Below are 17894 nucleotides of genomic sequence, written 5' to 3'. Positions count from 1 at the left end.
ATATGTTAAGCATTTAATTTGTGCCTTTGATTCTGTTTATGCGTTTGCTGGGGTTGGGGGATGGCAAATAAAGCAACAGTGGTTCTTTGGCCATTTTCTTCAGGGAGAAGTAAAAAGATGCCAGAGTTAAATCCCAGTTCTACTGCTCACTAGCCAGGTGATCTTATGGAAGTTAGTTTTCTTCTTTGAGCCCCAGAGTTATGGTTAATGCCACCTATCTCAAAGGATTGTTGACAAATTTAAATGAGGTGATAGGCCTGGCACAAGGCAACACTTAATAAACATGTGTTTTCCATCTCTTTCCATAATTTTTTATCCTTTAAATGGTAGCAAAAGCCATCAGAGAATGCCACATGCTGCTAAAGTGGGTGAAGTTTCAAAAGGTAGTCTCAGAATTACAGAATAGGGAAAAGGAGAAGGCATTCAAGTAAGGAGAATAACTTGGTAAAACCACAGATTTAAAGAAAATAGGATGAGGATAAGGAGACCAATATAATTAAAACAGAAAGTCAATGCTAGGGATTTGAAAGCTCAATGGATGAACAAGCTGTTACATGATATGCAGATGTAGGCCAGTAACATTTTCTAAGTAGAAGTAACTTGATGGAACTAGTCTTGAGGGAAGATGAGTTAAAAAGCAGTATGGGGACAAAACAGAGTGAAGAAAGACTGGAATCAGACAGGAAGTTCTTATTTGATCTAGATTTGGACTATGATAAACAACAATGCAAAGAAAAACGGGAATAAATAGGGAAAATTTCAAATGAAAAACAATGTACAAGGCTGGTTTTTTAAGATTTTATTTTTAAGTTATCTCTACACCCAACATGGTGCCCAAACTCAAAACCCTTAGATCAAGAGTCACATGCTCTTCTGACTGAGCCAGCCAGGTGTCCCTAACAAGGCTATTTGATAACTGAATGGATAATAGTCAGGTGACTCCATTGAAACCAGAAGAAAACTGGCCACATTTTACAGTCATACAACCCTCCAAGGTTAGTGCACTTAAAGAGCTCAATTTTTTTTTTAAAAATAGCAAGAGACCTAAGGCAATGTTACAGATCTTCTAGTCCAACACACTCATTTTATAAATAAGGAAAAATCATGTCTAAGGAGACATCCTGATGTCATATAGCTAGTGTCAGTATCCAAAGCAGGATACAAGTCCAGTGTTCTCAACTATGCTGGGCTGTCTTGCCTTGCAGGTAGTTTGGAATGAGAGAAGAATGCAATTGGTATATGAAGAGTTTGTAGTGATAATGAAAGAAATGCAAATGTCCTTCAAAATAACAATAGTCATTTTTCACTACACTGTAAGACATGTCACAAAATGGAGTCTATTTTTTTCCCATGGAAACACTGTAATTGGAAGTTACATTACTGATCAAGGATTCAGCATCAGATAATAGGTACATTAAATAATAAGGTCATCGAAGTGGAAATGTCAAGTAGTCAATTGGAGATACGGGATTATAATTGCAGATATACATTAGAATCAACTGTATGGGCTCCTGTATATTTCATTAGATCAGCAATTTTCCATTTTATATCTCAAACTGAAAATGCTTAATAATTCTTATCCCATATTTTTCATGGACAATAATATTTAGTATATATTATAATCATTTATTGTGACAAGTAGGGACAATTAAATCTCTGCCATATTTTCTGCAGTATGCAGCAAAATTTTATAAGCTCATTTCTGGAACAGCTGATGTGTAATTTCAAATTGCACCTTTAGGTTTCAAGTGTGACAGCTGAATTAACTCTTTATATTTTCTATGGTTCCCTGCTCAACAGTAATTTCTCAAGCTCTAAGACTAGTCAAATATATCTTTAATAATAAAAGGACTGCAAGCAAAGAAAACTATCAGAAAAGCAAAATGCTTTGGTGCTACTTCACTATAAGGTTAAAACCCTGCATTATCAAGTAGTTAGTATTTCTCTTCCCAGAGAATCTATAAATCCTTTATATTTACTTTAGTAGTAACTGAAACATGTTAAAAGATTTAAATGGATGTAGTTTTTAATCACAACAGAGGTAATCAGAATTTTTTAGTTAACAATTTTAATCTATATATTAATCCTAACAGCTAATTTGTAATTATCTTCTTGGATAATTTACTGCTCATCATTACACAAGGCCCCATAGAGACAAGAGAGCATGTTAAATCTTTCAGAATATTTAAATAATAGATCAAATAATAAATAATAATATTATTTAAATAATATTTAAATATACATGGTGACAGAGGAACTACACTCCAATTTCAGAAGTTGGGAAACACATTACTAAGGCAGGCCTTATTTTTGTTCAAATGTTATAGTCAGTCCTATACATTAATAGTGAGTAGTTGGGAATAGTTTTCCACTCTAACTTCTTATGAAATGAGTGAAGAATTCAGAAACTAAAATTTAAAAAACGCCTGCCACTTTGCAACATTATGGCTATGAACTCTAAGTTAAATAATCAGAAAAAATAATTCTTAGAATTATCAGAACTCCATCCAATTATACTTTATTAAGTATCCTTATAGGAGTCTGATTTTAAATACAAAGTATGCACTTTAAAAATGAGGCACAGAATAAAAGGGTACCCACACAAAGATTTTAACTGCCATGTTACCAATAATAGAAAATAATTTTGAACAGATGTAAAAAGGGAATGGTCTCACAAGTTCTGGCACATCTAGTACAAGGAATATTATATAGTCATTAAGAGTCATTATGAATACCATGAAAAAGTTTATATGTTAAATGAGAAAAGTGTATTACAGTTTGTTATCCAGAAGAAAAGGGAATACTTCCTAACCCATTCTATGAGGCTAAAGCAATACAAGATACCACAAGAAAACTACAAACTAATATCCCTTATGAAGGCAGATGCAAAAATCCTCAAAAAAATACTAACAAATGAAATCCAGCAGCATATTAAAAGGCATATATACCATGACCAATTAGGATTTATTCAGGGATGCAAGGGTGAGTCAACATACAAAAATCAATGGAATACATCATACTAATAGAATGAAGGAAAGAAACTATATGATCAACTCAGTAAGTTCAGAAAAAGCATTTTGCAAAACCTAAATAGTTTTTTAGATAAAAACACCAAACAAACTAGAATAGAAGGGAAATTCCTCAATATGATAAAGGCATTTATGAAAAACCTACAGCTACCACTATGCTCAATAGTGAAAGATCGAATGCTTCTCTCTTAAGATCAGAAAAGACAAGGATGCCTGTTTTTGCAACTTCTATTCAACACTGCCCTGGCGATCTAGCCAGGGCAATTAAACAAGGAAAAAAGAGCTACCCAGACTAGAAAGGAAGAAGAAAACCTATCTCTATTCACAAATGACAAGATCTTAAACAAAGGAACTCTATAAAATCTACACAGAGAAAAATAATCATTTAAGTTAACAAATGAGTTCAGCCAAGTGGTAGGATATAAAATCAATATACAAAAACCAGTTTTATTTCTATACACTAGCAATGAACAATGCAAAAATGAAATTAAGAAAACAATTCCACTTACAACAGCATCAAAGGAATAGAATATGTAGGAATAAATTGAACCAAGGAAGTACAAGGCTTGGACACTAAAAATAACAACAGATTCGATGCAATCAATCCCCATCAAAATGCCAATTGCCCTTTTTGCAGAAATGGACAACTCTATCCTAAAATTTATGTGGAATTGCAGAAGGGATCCCCCACAGCCAAAACAATCTTAATAAAGAAAAACAAACTGGGAGACCTAACACTTCCTGTTTTCAAACTTTACCACAAAGCTAGAGCAATTAAAACAGCGTGGTACCAGCATAAGGATATACGTACATATTAATGGAATAGAATCAACAGCCCAGAACTAAACCTATACATCTATGACCAATTCATTTCCACAAGGGTACCAAGACCATTCAATAAGCAAAGAATATAGCCTTATCACCAAATGGTGTTGGGACAACTGAAATGTCTACATGCAAAAGAATGAATTTGGACCCCTATCTTACACCACATACAAAAAAGTAACTCAAAATCGATCAAAGATCTAAATATAAAAACTAAAACTCTAAGAAACAGGTGAAAATCTGCATGACCTTGGATTAAGCAATGTTTTTTAAAATATGACATCATAAGCACAGAATTCAAAGAAAAAATAAATTGAACTTTATTAAAATTAAAACCTTTTGTGTGTCAAAGGAGTATCAAGTAAAAACACAACCCACAGGAAGGGAAAGATCTTTTGCAAATCATGTATAAGGGTCTAGTAGCCATAACATATAAAGAACTCTTACAATTCAACAATAAAAGACAAAACAATTTAAAAATGGACAAAGGATTCGAATAGACATTTTTCCAAAAAAAGAATACCAATGGCCAATAAGCACATGAAAAGATGCTTGACATCATTTGTCATTAGGGAAATGCAAATCAAAACCAAAATGAAATATTGTTGTACACACAGTAGGATGGTTATAATCAAAAAGACAATAGCAAGTTTTGGCAAGGATATGGAGAAATTGGAAGTTTCATATATTGTTGGTGGAAATATAAAGTGGTGCAACCATTTTGGAAAACATTTTGGCAGTTCTTCAAAAAGTTAAACATAAAGTTATCATATGACCCAGCAATTCCACTCCAAAGTGTATATCCAAGAGAATTACAAATATACATAGTATGTCAACTATATTCAGTAATAAAAAAGATACATCCATATAAAAACTTATATCTGAATGTTAACAGCAGTATTATTCCTAATAGCCCCAAAGGGGAAAACACTCATCAGCAGATGAATAAACAAACAAAATGTGATTTGGCCCTATCTATTCAGCAATGAAAAGGAATTGGTATGGACTGAATGTGTGCCCCCTCCTTTCACCACCACCACCAAGTCCTTATCTTGAAGCCCTAATCCCCAATTCAATATTTGGAGGTAGGGCTTTGGGTGATAATTATGTTTACATGAGGATAGAGGATACATGATGGGATGTGACTATAATTACAAGAGGATGAGGAGATCACAGCTCTCTCTCCCCTCTCCATGTGAAGATAAAGCAAAAGGCAGCCATATACAAGTCAGAAATAGGACCCACACCAGAACCCAACCATTATGGCATTCTGACCTTGGACTTTTCAGCCTCTAGAACTGTGTGAAAGAAATGTCTGTTGTTTAAGCCATCCAGTTTATGGTATTTGTTATAGCAGTCTGAGCTAAGACAGAAATGAAGTACTGTGACACACTATAACATGGATGAACCCTGAAAACATGCCAAGTGAAAGAAGCCAGACACAAAGGCCACATATTATATGAAATGTCCATCCAGGAAGGCACATCCATAGAGAAAGTAGATTAGTGGATGCCAGGTGATGGGGGCAGGGGGGAATTGGGAGTATCTGCTAACAGGTACGGAATTCTTTTTAGAGAAATGTCCCTGAATTAGATAGTGGTGATGGCTGTACACCACTGTGAATATAAAAATCACTGAATTATATACTTAAAATTATTAAAATGGTGAATTTCATCTCAACATTTTAAAGGCTAAAAAATTTTTATGATCCTTATCTAAATCATATTTACAACTATATATAAAACAGAAACATCTGTAATATAAAATATAAAAATAGAGTTTTAGATTATTTTTTCTCTTTAAAAACTCTTAATTTTCAGTGTAGCACTTTTATAACAAGAAACTTAAACCAATCTAAATATCCATTATTAGGGAACAGATTAAATAAATTATGATTCAGCCTTCAAAAAGAATGAGATGTTAGTTGAAAAAAAGCAAAGGGCCAAACAGTGGCTCAAGTATGATCCCATTTGTGTTTTTCACATTGTGCAAACATACTTGTATCTGCACAAGCTCTCAACAGTGGTAACCACAGCAGAGTGGGACCTAGAGAATTACTTTTAATTTCATGCCAGTCTGTTTTCACACTTCAATAAGAAAATGTTTGAAATAAAATAATATTTGACTTCTCTTGGAATACAACTTCAAAAATTTGGATGGCTTTTCAAGATAGCAGGCATTCAAGTATCTGCTGAATATAACATCTCCTATATGCAAGGAAAGCTTCTTCAAATGTTACTGTCTTTTACAATCAGAAAATGGATCTTGCGATAACATGATTTACATTTTCTGATAGACTGCACTCATTATAAGGCAGAATTTCCAAAATATTTTCCACAAAGCCATTTTACATGCTATATGTGCCACAAAAAAACCACTATAGGGCAAAAAACATCCCTACATATGAAGATAAAGCAAAATGGGAAATTATATTTCTGATGAGAACCAAAAATTATGTTTTTATAATAGTGGTTTGTGATATTAGATATATAGAACGTGACCCGGATGCAAGGATATGGTGCTATTTCCTATAATTAGGAAGAATATACTTGCTTGGATTCATGCATAGAAAAATACTGATGATATATAATAATGAGAACATTATACAGGTATTAAATTATATGAAAATCCACAGAAGGATATCTATAACATCAGAGGCCTAAATGGTACATTAGTAAAAATAAAGGATACATGTTCCATCTAATTCTTTATATTGTCAGAGATGAAAATATCAAAATTTCTTCTATTTATGGAGTAATGATGGTAATACAAGAAAAAAAACCTACCTGCCATTCAAACTCACTATCTGACCAATCCCAGTATGTGCTAATAGAAGAAGAGACATCACTGCAGACACTCCCCTCAGGGAATAAATCAAAAGAAGTGAAGTCTTGATCATCTAACAGGGAATAGCAATCATCTTGATCTCCAACAGAAACTGAAGAAAATAGCTCCTCACTGCATTCTGAGCTGGCAACACTTGTTCCACAAGAAGTTAAGTTCCACCTTAAAAACACAACACAAAAAAAATCATAACAGGAACTCCAGAATCCCCACAATCTTAAGATATTAATAGGAGATACATTTAAAATATTTATGAAGAATAGAAGTATATGTTTAGGTATGACAATGATACTGTGATTATTTTCAAAAGAGCCCTTACCTTTTAAAGATGTATACTAAAACATTTATGAATGATATATATCTGGGATTTTTCTGAAAATAATAAGGGTTTGAATAATGAGTAGTGATATAAAGCATATTGCCATATGTGAATAATTGTTGAAGCTGGATGATGGATATATGAAGTTCATTACACTATTCCCTTTCCTTTTATATTTGTCTGAAAATTTTTATAATAAAATATTTTAAAAGAAAATTGTATCTAAATTAAGAATAAAGTAAAACCTTCATCTATAAATAAAACATAGGATAGTGGTTATAAATATATTTTGAAGTCAGATTGAGTTCAAATTCTTGCTCTGTAATTTGACTGCTGCTTGATCTTAAGCAAAACACACCCTCTTCAGCCTGTGTTCTCATTTTAAGGAGGAGTTATTATGAAGATTATACAAGAATGCATACAGAACTCTTCGCAGACATAAAAAGTGCTCAACACATGGTAGCTATTATTATTATTAAAAGAAAAGAGTAGCCATTGCAGGGCAGAGAAAAGCACAAAAACTACACAGAAGTTCAAGAAGTGTTTAAATAACTTTTACTTACCAGTGCTATAAAAGATCATTGCAAAGATGTTGGAATAAGAAAGGAGTAATAAAGAATATTAAAATGACCAAGAGTTCCATCACTCAATAATAACTAATCCACAATATTTTAGTACATATATATTTTTTACAGAATCATCATTCTGCACATATATACACACACATATATAGTTTTTAGTATCCATTCTTCACTTATCATATATTAAGCATTTCCCTATGTATATTACTTGAAAACATTTTAATGCCTATATAATATTCCACTGATTAAAAAGTCTCATAATTTATTTAACCTTATTCCTTCAATAATACTTAGGCTGTTTCCATTTTTTTTGGTATTACAAATAATACTGAGATGAACTGTTTTGTTTATAATTATTTATCAACATATATAATAAAAAATAGTGAAAGGGATTATAGGGTTAAGGAGAGAAAATGAGTGGGAAATATCAGAGAGGGTGACAAAACATGACAGACTCCTAACTCTGGGAAATGAACAAGAGGTAGTGGAAGGGAAGGTGGATGGGGGGATGGGGTGACTGGGTGACAGGCACTGAGGGGGACACTTCACGGGATGAGCACTGAGTATTATACTATATGTTGGCAAATTGAACTCCAATAAAAAAAAAATACAAAAAAAAACATAATCTCTCAGGATAGATTTCTTGAAAGGAAAGTACTGAGTCAAAGAATATCAACACTTCTAAAGGTCATATCATACTTAGTCAAGTGCCTTTCTGAAAGACTGCATTAATTTACACTCCCTGAAACAGTATATAAAGCATGCTCATTTCACCACAACCTTAACAGCACTGGAATTTTCTTTCTTTTAAGATTTTATTTATTTATTCATGAGAGACGCAGAGAGAGAGAGGCAGAGGGAGAAGCAGATTCCTTGCAGGGAGTCTGATGTGGGGCTCGATCCCTGGACCAGGGATATGGGATTTGGGATCATGGCCTGAGCCAAAGGCTGACGCTGAGCTGCTGAGTCTCCCTGGCGCCCCAGCACTGGAATTTTCATTTTTAAAGTTTCACCTATCTGGTAGGAAAAACTATTTTTACGTCGATTTTCATTTCTTCAATTACTAGCAAGATCAAATTTTAAAATATTTGCTATTTTGCTCTAGTGTTTTTCTATGTGTTAATGTTTTCCTTACTGATTTTATAAGTTCTTAGTGTATTAATAATATTAACATTTTGCCTGTGGTATCTGTTGCAGCGTTACTTTTGTCTTTAAATCTACATATCTTTCTTTTGTAAATTTCCACTAGCTTCATACATTAACAAGATAATCTTCATTGCTTAGGCAGTAGGCTACATAATTAATCCTTAGATAATGATTTAATACATTGGATACTAATAAAATACCGAAATAATGGCTTCTTGAAGAAAAGCCTGTTACTTATCTATTATTAGGTTGTTTCTCATCTTTCATTAAATCTATTTTTTTCTTGAACTGTGTTTTTCATTTTTTAACTCTCCCTCCCTTATTTTGTATTACTAATCTTAATTTCAAAGTTCTTGGTTTGCAAAATTTGGGCAATCCGACAATTTTATGTCATTTTTCCTTTGAGCTAAAGGTAGAATATTTTAAAGGTTCAAAACACACACATGACACTCTCTAAACTATTATGGTTCAATAACTATAAACACATATCAACAAGTTTTTATAAATAGGCAAAAATCTCAAATTCATCTAACATCTTAGAATACCTTGTAATATTACCTAGTTTCACCATATGCTTCCTAGGCAGGCAGTATCCTCATTTTTTAAAAAATCAAACTTAGAACTAACCAAATTGTTCAGGATGTACAATAAGGCAATATAAAAGCTAAAAAATGACAAACACTCTCTTAGATCTAGTAAACCATTACCTATACTGTATTCTGGGCAAATTATTTTTTTCTTTTTTGTCTTCAAAATGCTAGTGGCAAAAGAGAAATGCTAGTGGCTTTTTTCAACCTTTATTCATTCAGCCACTCAACAACCATTTAGTTAGTATCTTCTATGTACCAAGTACCATGTTATGTGGTAGGAAAAGCTGTTAGGTAATTGTTTTCAATAAAAAATATTTTGAGCTTGCAAAAATTCAGTAGAAATGTGTTTCTTTCTGTAATTATGACTTTCCTTTTCAGAAAACTATGCTAGATTTGATAATCTAATGTTTAAATCACTGACAGGACAGTTATTTGCTTGGTTTTGTGTGTGTGTGTTTTAAAGATTTTATTTATTTGACAGAGAGAGAGAACACAAGCAGAGGGAGCAAGCAGCAGGCAGAGACAGAGGGAAAAGCAGGTTCCCTGCAGGGAGCTGATGTGAGGCTCAATCCCAGGACCCTGGGATCATGACCTGAACCAAAGGCAGACGCTCAAATGACTGAGCCACCCAAGAGCCCCCCCCCCCAAGTTTTGTGCTCTTAATGTAGGGCAAAATCAGTATCTTTCTCAGTTTTCCAGGTCCATATCTTTATAAGAGATTTAATAGGATTCTGGCTATTCTTAGGAGCTTTTGCTCTTTTTTTTAGAGTGACTTAAAAAAGGTTCATATTCGAAACCAATCATTTACAAAATAGAAACATTTTTACTACTAGACATTTTTTTAAAGATTTATTTATTCATGAGAGACACAGAAAGAGAGGCAGAGATATAGGCAGAGGGAGAAGCTCCTCTGTGGTGAGCCTGATGTGGATCTTGATCCCAGGATCCCAGGATCAGGACCTGAGCAAAAGGCAAGTGCTGAACCATTAGCAGGTGCCCCACTCCAAGAGATATATTTTTTTAAATTCTATTATCTTCTAATTTCCAAATATTATTTTTATTATTACCTTAAGGCAATGTGAACAAAAACAAAGTAGGCAGTAGTACGTTTATCCACTGCTGTTAGTAGTGTTAGTGTTAAATTGGCATAATCTTTCTGAAAAACAGGAAGACTGGTACTTGGTACTGTATATACATCAAAAGCTTCAAAAAGTTCACTACTTTGGACTCAGTAATTGCCCTTCTAGGAATTGATCACTTCCTCAAATTGAAATTGGGAAAAAGATTTAAGACCAAACATGTCCAAATAGTCTCATTTATAATAACCAACAAAGGAAAAAGAAATGTCCCCCAAATATGGGGAATAAATAATATATCTAAATAATGGTGTTTTATAATCATTAAAAATTATATTTTCAGGAAACACCTGGTCAGCTCAGTTGAGCCCTCAACTCTTGATTTCAGCTCAAGCCATGATCTAAGGATTGTGAGATGGAGCCCCATGTAGAGCTCTGTATACTCCCTGCAGAGTGTGCTTGTGGTTCTCTCTCCCTCTGCCCCTCCCCCTGCTCACACACTCTCTCATCCAAATAAATAAATAAAATCTTTTTTAAAAATATTGTATTTTCAGCCTATTTTTTGAAAACAAAAATGCTCACAATGTAAGTATAAAAACCTGGTCACAAATCATATATAACCTGATCCTGATTTTTTGAATTATATATGAACATAAAAAGAATATTAAGGGCACCTGGGTGGCTCAGTGATTAAGCATCTGCCTATCACTCAGGTCCTAATCCCAGGGTCCTGGGATCGAGTTCCTCATTGGGCTCCTCACAGGGAGCTTGCTTCTCCCTCTGCCTATGTCTCTACCTTTCTTTTTGTGTCTCTCATGAATAAATAAATAAAATCTTTAAATAAAAAAAGAATATTACAAGTAACAACATCAAAATGCTGACAGTTATCTTTACTGAAAGGGATCATGAGTGATCTTTAGAGTTTTGTATATGCCAATTTTCTAAAGTGAGCTTTTATAATAAAAATTTAAGTGTGATTCTTTTAGACTATTCTGTTGGTTTCAAACATGTCATGAATGACCACTGTGTGCATGTGCTTAGTGCTGATCTATTCAAATCTGCAAAGTTCTTATATCTTATTCCAGTAGGAGAAAGCTACCTAACACTAAGATTCTAGTTATAACCATAAAATTATTCACAAAGTAGACTTTCTACCTTAAAAGAAAAATATTGAGAAGACTCCTAATGAGGGCACCTGGGTGGCTCTCTCGGTTAAGTGTCTGCCTTTGGCTCAAGTCATGATCTCAAGGTCCTGGGATTGAGCCCCCTATTGGGCTCGCTGCTCAGTAGGGAGCCTGCTTCTCTTTCCCCTTCTCCCTCTACCCCTCCTCCCACCACTTGTGCTCTTTCTCTCGTGTTCCCCCTCAAAAGAATAAATAAAATCTTAAAAAAAAAAAGAATCCGAATGAAATGGAGTTTAATTCAATAACTAGGCTTGCTGCCCAAATTTCAGTTTAAAAAAAAACTAAAGTTGAGAAAATTTATCTACAAAGCTTATCTGTCAAAACCCCCATATAGCCACCCCCAACCTCTACTACAACTCTGGAGCACAGTAGGCCATCAAGGTCCCAAGTTAGAGCAGATGACACAACCCCCCACCCCACGCTACTCAAATGCCCAACTCTCCTAGAGATCTCAATTGTCTTCATATCATTACCCATCCCTCCTACCCTCTCTGTAGTCTTGGAAGAAAAAAAATGCCATGTCATTTCTAAGACTAATTATTCCATTCGTGTTCTGAGTTCATCCCAGTCATCTCCTGTCATCCCACACTCTCCTCTTACTTTCAGTTTCTCCCTTTCCTGTGGGCTGCTTCTAAGGAGCTAAAAATCTCTATTCTTAGAAAAGAAAAACTAAACAAGGCAAACAAACAACAATGAAACATTCAACTTTTTTTTCAGATTACCACATCTCCTCTCCTTCCTTTCCCTGCTAAATTTATTGAAAAGTTTCTTCTTCTCTCAACCTTTCTAAGCCACAGTTCTACTCCTAACACATTACTGTTCTACTGTTCTTTCTATTCCAAATGCTCTCAAATCCGTATTTCTAGCCTGGATAATTCTCCCAAGTCTGATCCCTATTCTCAGTTTGTCTCAACAAATCCCTAAACCAAATTCCTCCTGCCTTTATAATCTGTTACTTCATGGAGCATGGTTCCCCCACCTGCAAATCACAGCTCTTCTGCAACTGTTAATTCTATATTGATAGAAGCCTGTGGGTAGTACAAAAGATACACAGTAGTCTTGAGGCTCTTCTGGTTAAGGTGATTGAAACAGGGCTCTAAAATCAAATAACTGAGTAACTGCTTTATACAATAGTTCATTTCCTATCCTGCCAATAGGGTGTACAAAAGTGAGGCACTGTCCTCCCACATGCTTTTCACAATTGTTCAAAGTACTGATGTATTACTATTAAAGATGAAAAGAATAACACATCAAGTAGTTCATATTAACCTCCTTCATCTCACAGTTTAATTACAGGGCAGCCCTGGTGGCGCAGCGGTTTAGCGCCGCTTACAGCTCAGGGCGTGATCCTGGAGACCCTGGATCAAGTCCCACGTCAGGCTCTCTGCATGGAGCCTGCTTCTCCCTCTGCCTGTGTCTCTGCCTCTCATTCTCTCTCTGTGTCTCTATGAATAAACAAATAAAAAATCTTTTAAAAAAAAACAATTTAATTACAGAACTTACCAGTATCATAGTAATTTTTTTTTCAATTTGGTAGATGACTTCCCTTTTTGATAATGGTGGAGGTTGCCATGGACAAATGCTAAGAAAAAACTCACAATTATATCATAAATATCCTGTCCCAAAACCAAAGAAAAATGCCTTAAACACCACATATATTCCATATTAACATTTAAGTTAAAAAATAATTAGGGTGTCTCAGTCAGTTAAGTGTCTGACTCTTGGTTTCACCTCAGGTCATGACCTCAGGGTGGTAAGATCGAGTCCCGTATCAGTTTCAGTACTGAGCCTGCTTGAGATTCTTTCTCTCCCTCTCCTTCTGCCCCTTCCCCTTCTCATGTGCATGCTCTAATAAATAAATAAATCATTAAAAAATAATCAAGTTTCTTGGTTTATTGAAATTTATTTTCAGGGCACCTGGGTGGTTCAGTCAGTTAAGCGTCTGCCTTCAGCTCAGGTTATGCCAGGGCTCCCTGTTCAGAGGGGAGTCTGCTTCTCCCTCTCCCTCTGCCCCTCATACTCATGCTCTCTTTCTCTCAAATGAATAAATTAAAAAATCTCTAAAAAAATTTTTTTTAAAAAAAAGACTTTATTTATTGGAGAGAGGGGAGTATATGGTCCTCTCAATGCCATCTTGAGGAGGGCTAGGAAGGCAGAACATTCCAGAATGAGAGAACATTTAAAAAGCCTAGGTGGCCTAGGGCAGAAACATCATCCAATGTAAATACTGCAACTTCTGCTTGCCCTAATCTCTGTTGAAAAGGGTACAAAGCAAAATACATTAGATCTCCTACTGTCATCCCAAGCCTTGAGAAAAGCAGGGCAGGAGAGAGAGGTTTTTAAAAAGCAGGCAAAATGTTTGACTTGGGAAAACTGGGGATGAACAGGAACCTCCCTATTTTTTTTATTTTTTTAAGATTTATTTATTTATTTATTTATGAGAGAGGGGGGGGGGCAGAGACACAGGAGGAGAGAAGCAGGCTCCATGCCAGGAGCCCGACATGGGACTCGATCCCGGGACTCCAGGATCACGCCCTGGGCCAAAGGCAGGCGCTAAACCGCTGAGCCACCCAGGGATCCCCTCCCTGTCTATATTAACTGCTCCATTCTGGAAAACAACCTTGACCTTACCTCTGTCTCTAAGAAAAGGAGTAGGAAAACACAAGAAAAAAATGGAGAGGAAGAAAAAGAACAAAATAAGCTGTAAGAAATGTATTCTCCTTGCTTCACTCATCACCCCAACAGTTTTGGCAGTGCTTACCCTCAGCCTCCTTCCCCACTCCCTTGCCATCATCATCAGTGCAGGCTAATTCTGAAATCATTCAACTTTCCTGTGTATAGGACTTGCTCCAATGTTGCAAACCTTAAATACCAAATACGTGCAAAAGTATTCTTTTATATTGTTTTCCAATGCAAACAATCCTAAACACACTTGATATCATAAATCCATTACACTCATTTTATAATCACATCATGGGTTAAATAAGCTTCTGTGAGTCAGTCTAAGAAACTATAACAACCGTTTAAAACATTTGTGCCATTAGTTCTGTTCCAAGTTTCATCACTGACTCCAATGAAGTAATCTTGGCTTTGCCTACTGTTTTATGACCTTGAACTCAGTCTTTCCTCTCTGGGCCTCAGTTTCCTCATTTTTGCAATGACGATTGGAAAAGTGGTAATAAATTTACTACTACTTCCTTTTCCAATGTGTTATACTGATGTTCTGCATGACTGTTTAACATGTCATTTCCAGACTCTTTCTTTCAGGTAAGAATCATGTTTTATACATTCTTTGCATCTGGTAGAAGCTCAGTAAATCTGTAGAGTGACTTAAGAGGTGGTGGAGGGCATGCAAAAGACATTATAAGATGGAAGGATTTGTTCATGCTGATATCGTGAACTAGAAATCAGAACTAGATTCCTTAATTCAATTCCAATATTTTCTTTCCATAGCTGAACCCATCTCCTCCCTTGTTCTCCATACACCCTCCCAAGCCTTGGTATGTATCTATCAAATATCCACTTTGGGGCTTCTGTGTACAGGTTGGGGCTACGTGTACACCATCTTCGCAATCTTCACATTTGGTATTAACACTTAAATGCTTACATGAGAGAATTCTCCAGAACACTCTAGATTCCAATAAAATCAGTTAGGAGATGTGCCCTCTGAGTAAATTTGTATAAGCCCATTCTAAGCTTAGCTTCGTCCTTCCACTGGGGGAGCAAACCAAGGGATATGCTACATGAAGGAATCTTCGAGATTTAAGGTTATACATTTTGGCAGGGCCTAAAATGGTAAAGCAAAGAGTTCATAAGGAGGTCTTGTTTCCTATACCTTCACCAAAAAAAAAAAAAAAAAATGGGGTGGGGAGTGTAAATTGGGCCAGGAGGCAGATTAAAAAACGGGAAAAGGAAGATTCTACCTTTAAAAGTGCCATCTTTCAAAAGATCCATAGATTGGTTTTGAGCCATTCAAAGTCTACTCTAGAGCGTATGGGAGATGGAAGGGGTTAAACTTTTTCGGGTGGATGGAGTAGGGATGCATCTTAAAATTGAGGGTGGAGATTTGGGATGCTCTGGGCACAGATGGGGTGGGAGGGGAAAGGGAGGAATCGCTATGATCAGATGATGAATGGGGAAAAGAGAGCAAGTAAAATGCCGGACCAAAGGAAAATCGGGAGGGCTAGGGTGAAAATAGGGAGAGGGAACAGGGAAGGAGCGCTGGTCGCAAGAAGATGGGGGAGGGGACGAATGGAAGCGCAGACCCGAGGAGGAGCGCCAGGTTCGGGAGTGAGCCAGCGTTCTCCAGTTTGAGTCAGGGGTGTGGGCAGTTAGCCCCTGCCCTCAGCAGCGGTTCGTACCTGTTGGTGTGGAAACGGTGGAGTGGATCCGTGCGATGACAAGAGGACAGCTGGCAGCCGAAGTCGCTGATGTCCAGGCAGCCTGGCTCCTCGCTCGGGCAGGTGCCCACCCCGCGAGGGGGTCCCAGGAGCGGGAAGGGCTCCTCGGGGGTTAGAAACTTCTCGTACGAAGTGGTGGCCGACGTCTCGTCGGACATGGCTGGAGATGGCCTGGCTTTGGGCTCCCTCCCTGGCCCGGGCTGCTTCTGTGCCTGCCCCTTCCCCCACTCTAACCTGTCCGCCTCTGCTGAGCCGGGGTGTGCCCACCGCAGCTTACCAGCAGGCTGAGCTCCACGGCCAGATGCCGCCCGGTGAATGCCGACCGCGCTAAGAGGCTGCTAGAGGCCACAGCAGCCCACTGGCCACCCAGTCAGCGCCTCAGTGGCCTCGGCAGCCGTCTCCGTCGCCGCCGCTGCCCGGCCCAGCCCAGTCAGCGCAGCGCAGCGCCGCTGACCGCAGCGCCACCGCCGCCGCCGCGCCCGGCCCGCCCACTGCGCTCGCCACTTGCGACTGCTGCAGTCCGCCGACGCCCGCCGCGAGGAAAAAGGCGGTGGGAAGCTGCTCCCTATGCCCCCTGCTGGAGCGGAGGAGGAACTGAACCTCCGCCCAACCGCCCTCCACGCGTGAGCGTGGGATTTCTGGCGCTGGAAAGGCCCTGCGCTTCAGGCCAACCACCTCTGTTTTCTCACCCAGGGCTGATTAATAAGCAGGAAGCGGCAGGCCTGAGAAAAGGGACTTGGCTAAGGTCACACTGCGAGTGCATGAGAAAGAGTCCAGATGCCCTGGTTCCCAGTGTACTAGACCACCCTGTCCCAATTAAATGAGCCCTGCAGTGTGTGTGCCCAGCACTGTGCAATGAGCTGTAGGGGAAACGGGCCAAGTAGGAAAAAAATAGTCCCTGCTTTACCCTTGATCTTCTAACCCTGAGAACTCTACACAACAGCCACCAGGGTACTCAGAGCTGCTGGACACGTAGTGCTCTTTTGTGCGCTGTGCTCTTGCTTGCATTATGCATTCTGCTTAGAATGCCCTGCTGGTTTTCCCCTGCTAATTCTTAAAGCCCCAGCTCAAATGTTACCTCCTCTGTGAAGCCTTCCCTGACTCCCAAATTAGTCTTATGTATTCCTGCCAGTGCTCCAGTGGAAAGTATATCATAGCGCTTTTAACTTGTTCAACTTAAGTCAACTTGCTACGTGTCAAATACCACCATTCTTTCCTCCTCTTTCTCTTTTCTCTGTTTTACAGACAAGTGGTTGCAGACCTTTCACGTATAAACATTTTTTTTTATATTTGGAGTAAAACACAAGATTTCCAATTTCTTACCTTGCCAAATGAAGACAATTTTTTAAACTGCTACAACTTATAAAATGAAGCACATTTTCATATAAAATAAGGGAATAATCTCTTAATTAAAAATTAAATACATTTCGCTTTATGGAAAAACACACTACATTAAACTTTGAGAGAAACATAAAACTAAAGTAGGTGCAGAAAAAAGGAAAAGTGAAAGAACCTAGGAGGAAGGGAAGGAGAAAGGAGGTTGGGAGAAATGGACAGTGGGCACACACAAGCCCCAGTCTTAATCTCTGTGATATGTCCTACCAATGCAACTTATAATGAAAACAACTCAACCACTCCTTTAAAATTTATATATTATCTCACTTTAGTTATTCGATGACCTGACTGTTGAGTGTGCCTGTGTTCTTTCATTTAACTTAAAAATCATGGATGTAAGGTTAATGATGGTTTGATTTGTGGTCCCCAATGCACCATTCCCAGTGAGCCTGAATGGGCAATGGCTTAGTCCCCAAAACAAAAGTCAAGTGCTACATAATAATGTAGGTACTCAGGTAATTGCACCAGAAACTATTAGTAAGAAGCTAACAAAATAGTCTAATTT

General features: G+C 37.3%; 1 protein-coding gene across 1 annotated transcript in view; it reads right to left on the bottom strand.

Moving 5' to 3' along the window:
• Positions 1-16482, bottom strand: part of FAM199X (family with sequence similarity 199, X-linked) — a 29880-nt gene extending 13398 nt beyond the window's left edge. Inside the window, exons 1-2 of the mRNA XM_041741685.1 lie at positions 15956-16482; positions 6641-6860 (exon numbers count right to left, since the gene is read on the bottom strand). Of these exons, the coding sequence (XP_041597619.1) occupies positions 6641-6860; positions 15956-16152 (417 nt within the window). The 5' untranslated portion in view covers positions 16153-16482. The remainder of the gene's footprint in view (positions 1-6640; positions 6861-15955) is intronic.
• Between the last annotated feature and the right edge of the window lie 1412 nt (positions 16483-17894).

This window comes from Vulpes lagopus, chromosome X (genome assembly GCF_018345385.1).
Source record: "Vulpes lagopus strain Blue_001 chromosome X, ASM1834538v1, whole genome shotgun sequence".
NCBI lineage: Eukaryota > Metazoa > Chordata > Mammalia > Carnivora > Canidae > Vulpes > Vulpes lagopus.
This window is presented reverse-complemented; position numbering and strand designations above follow the sequence as displayed.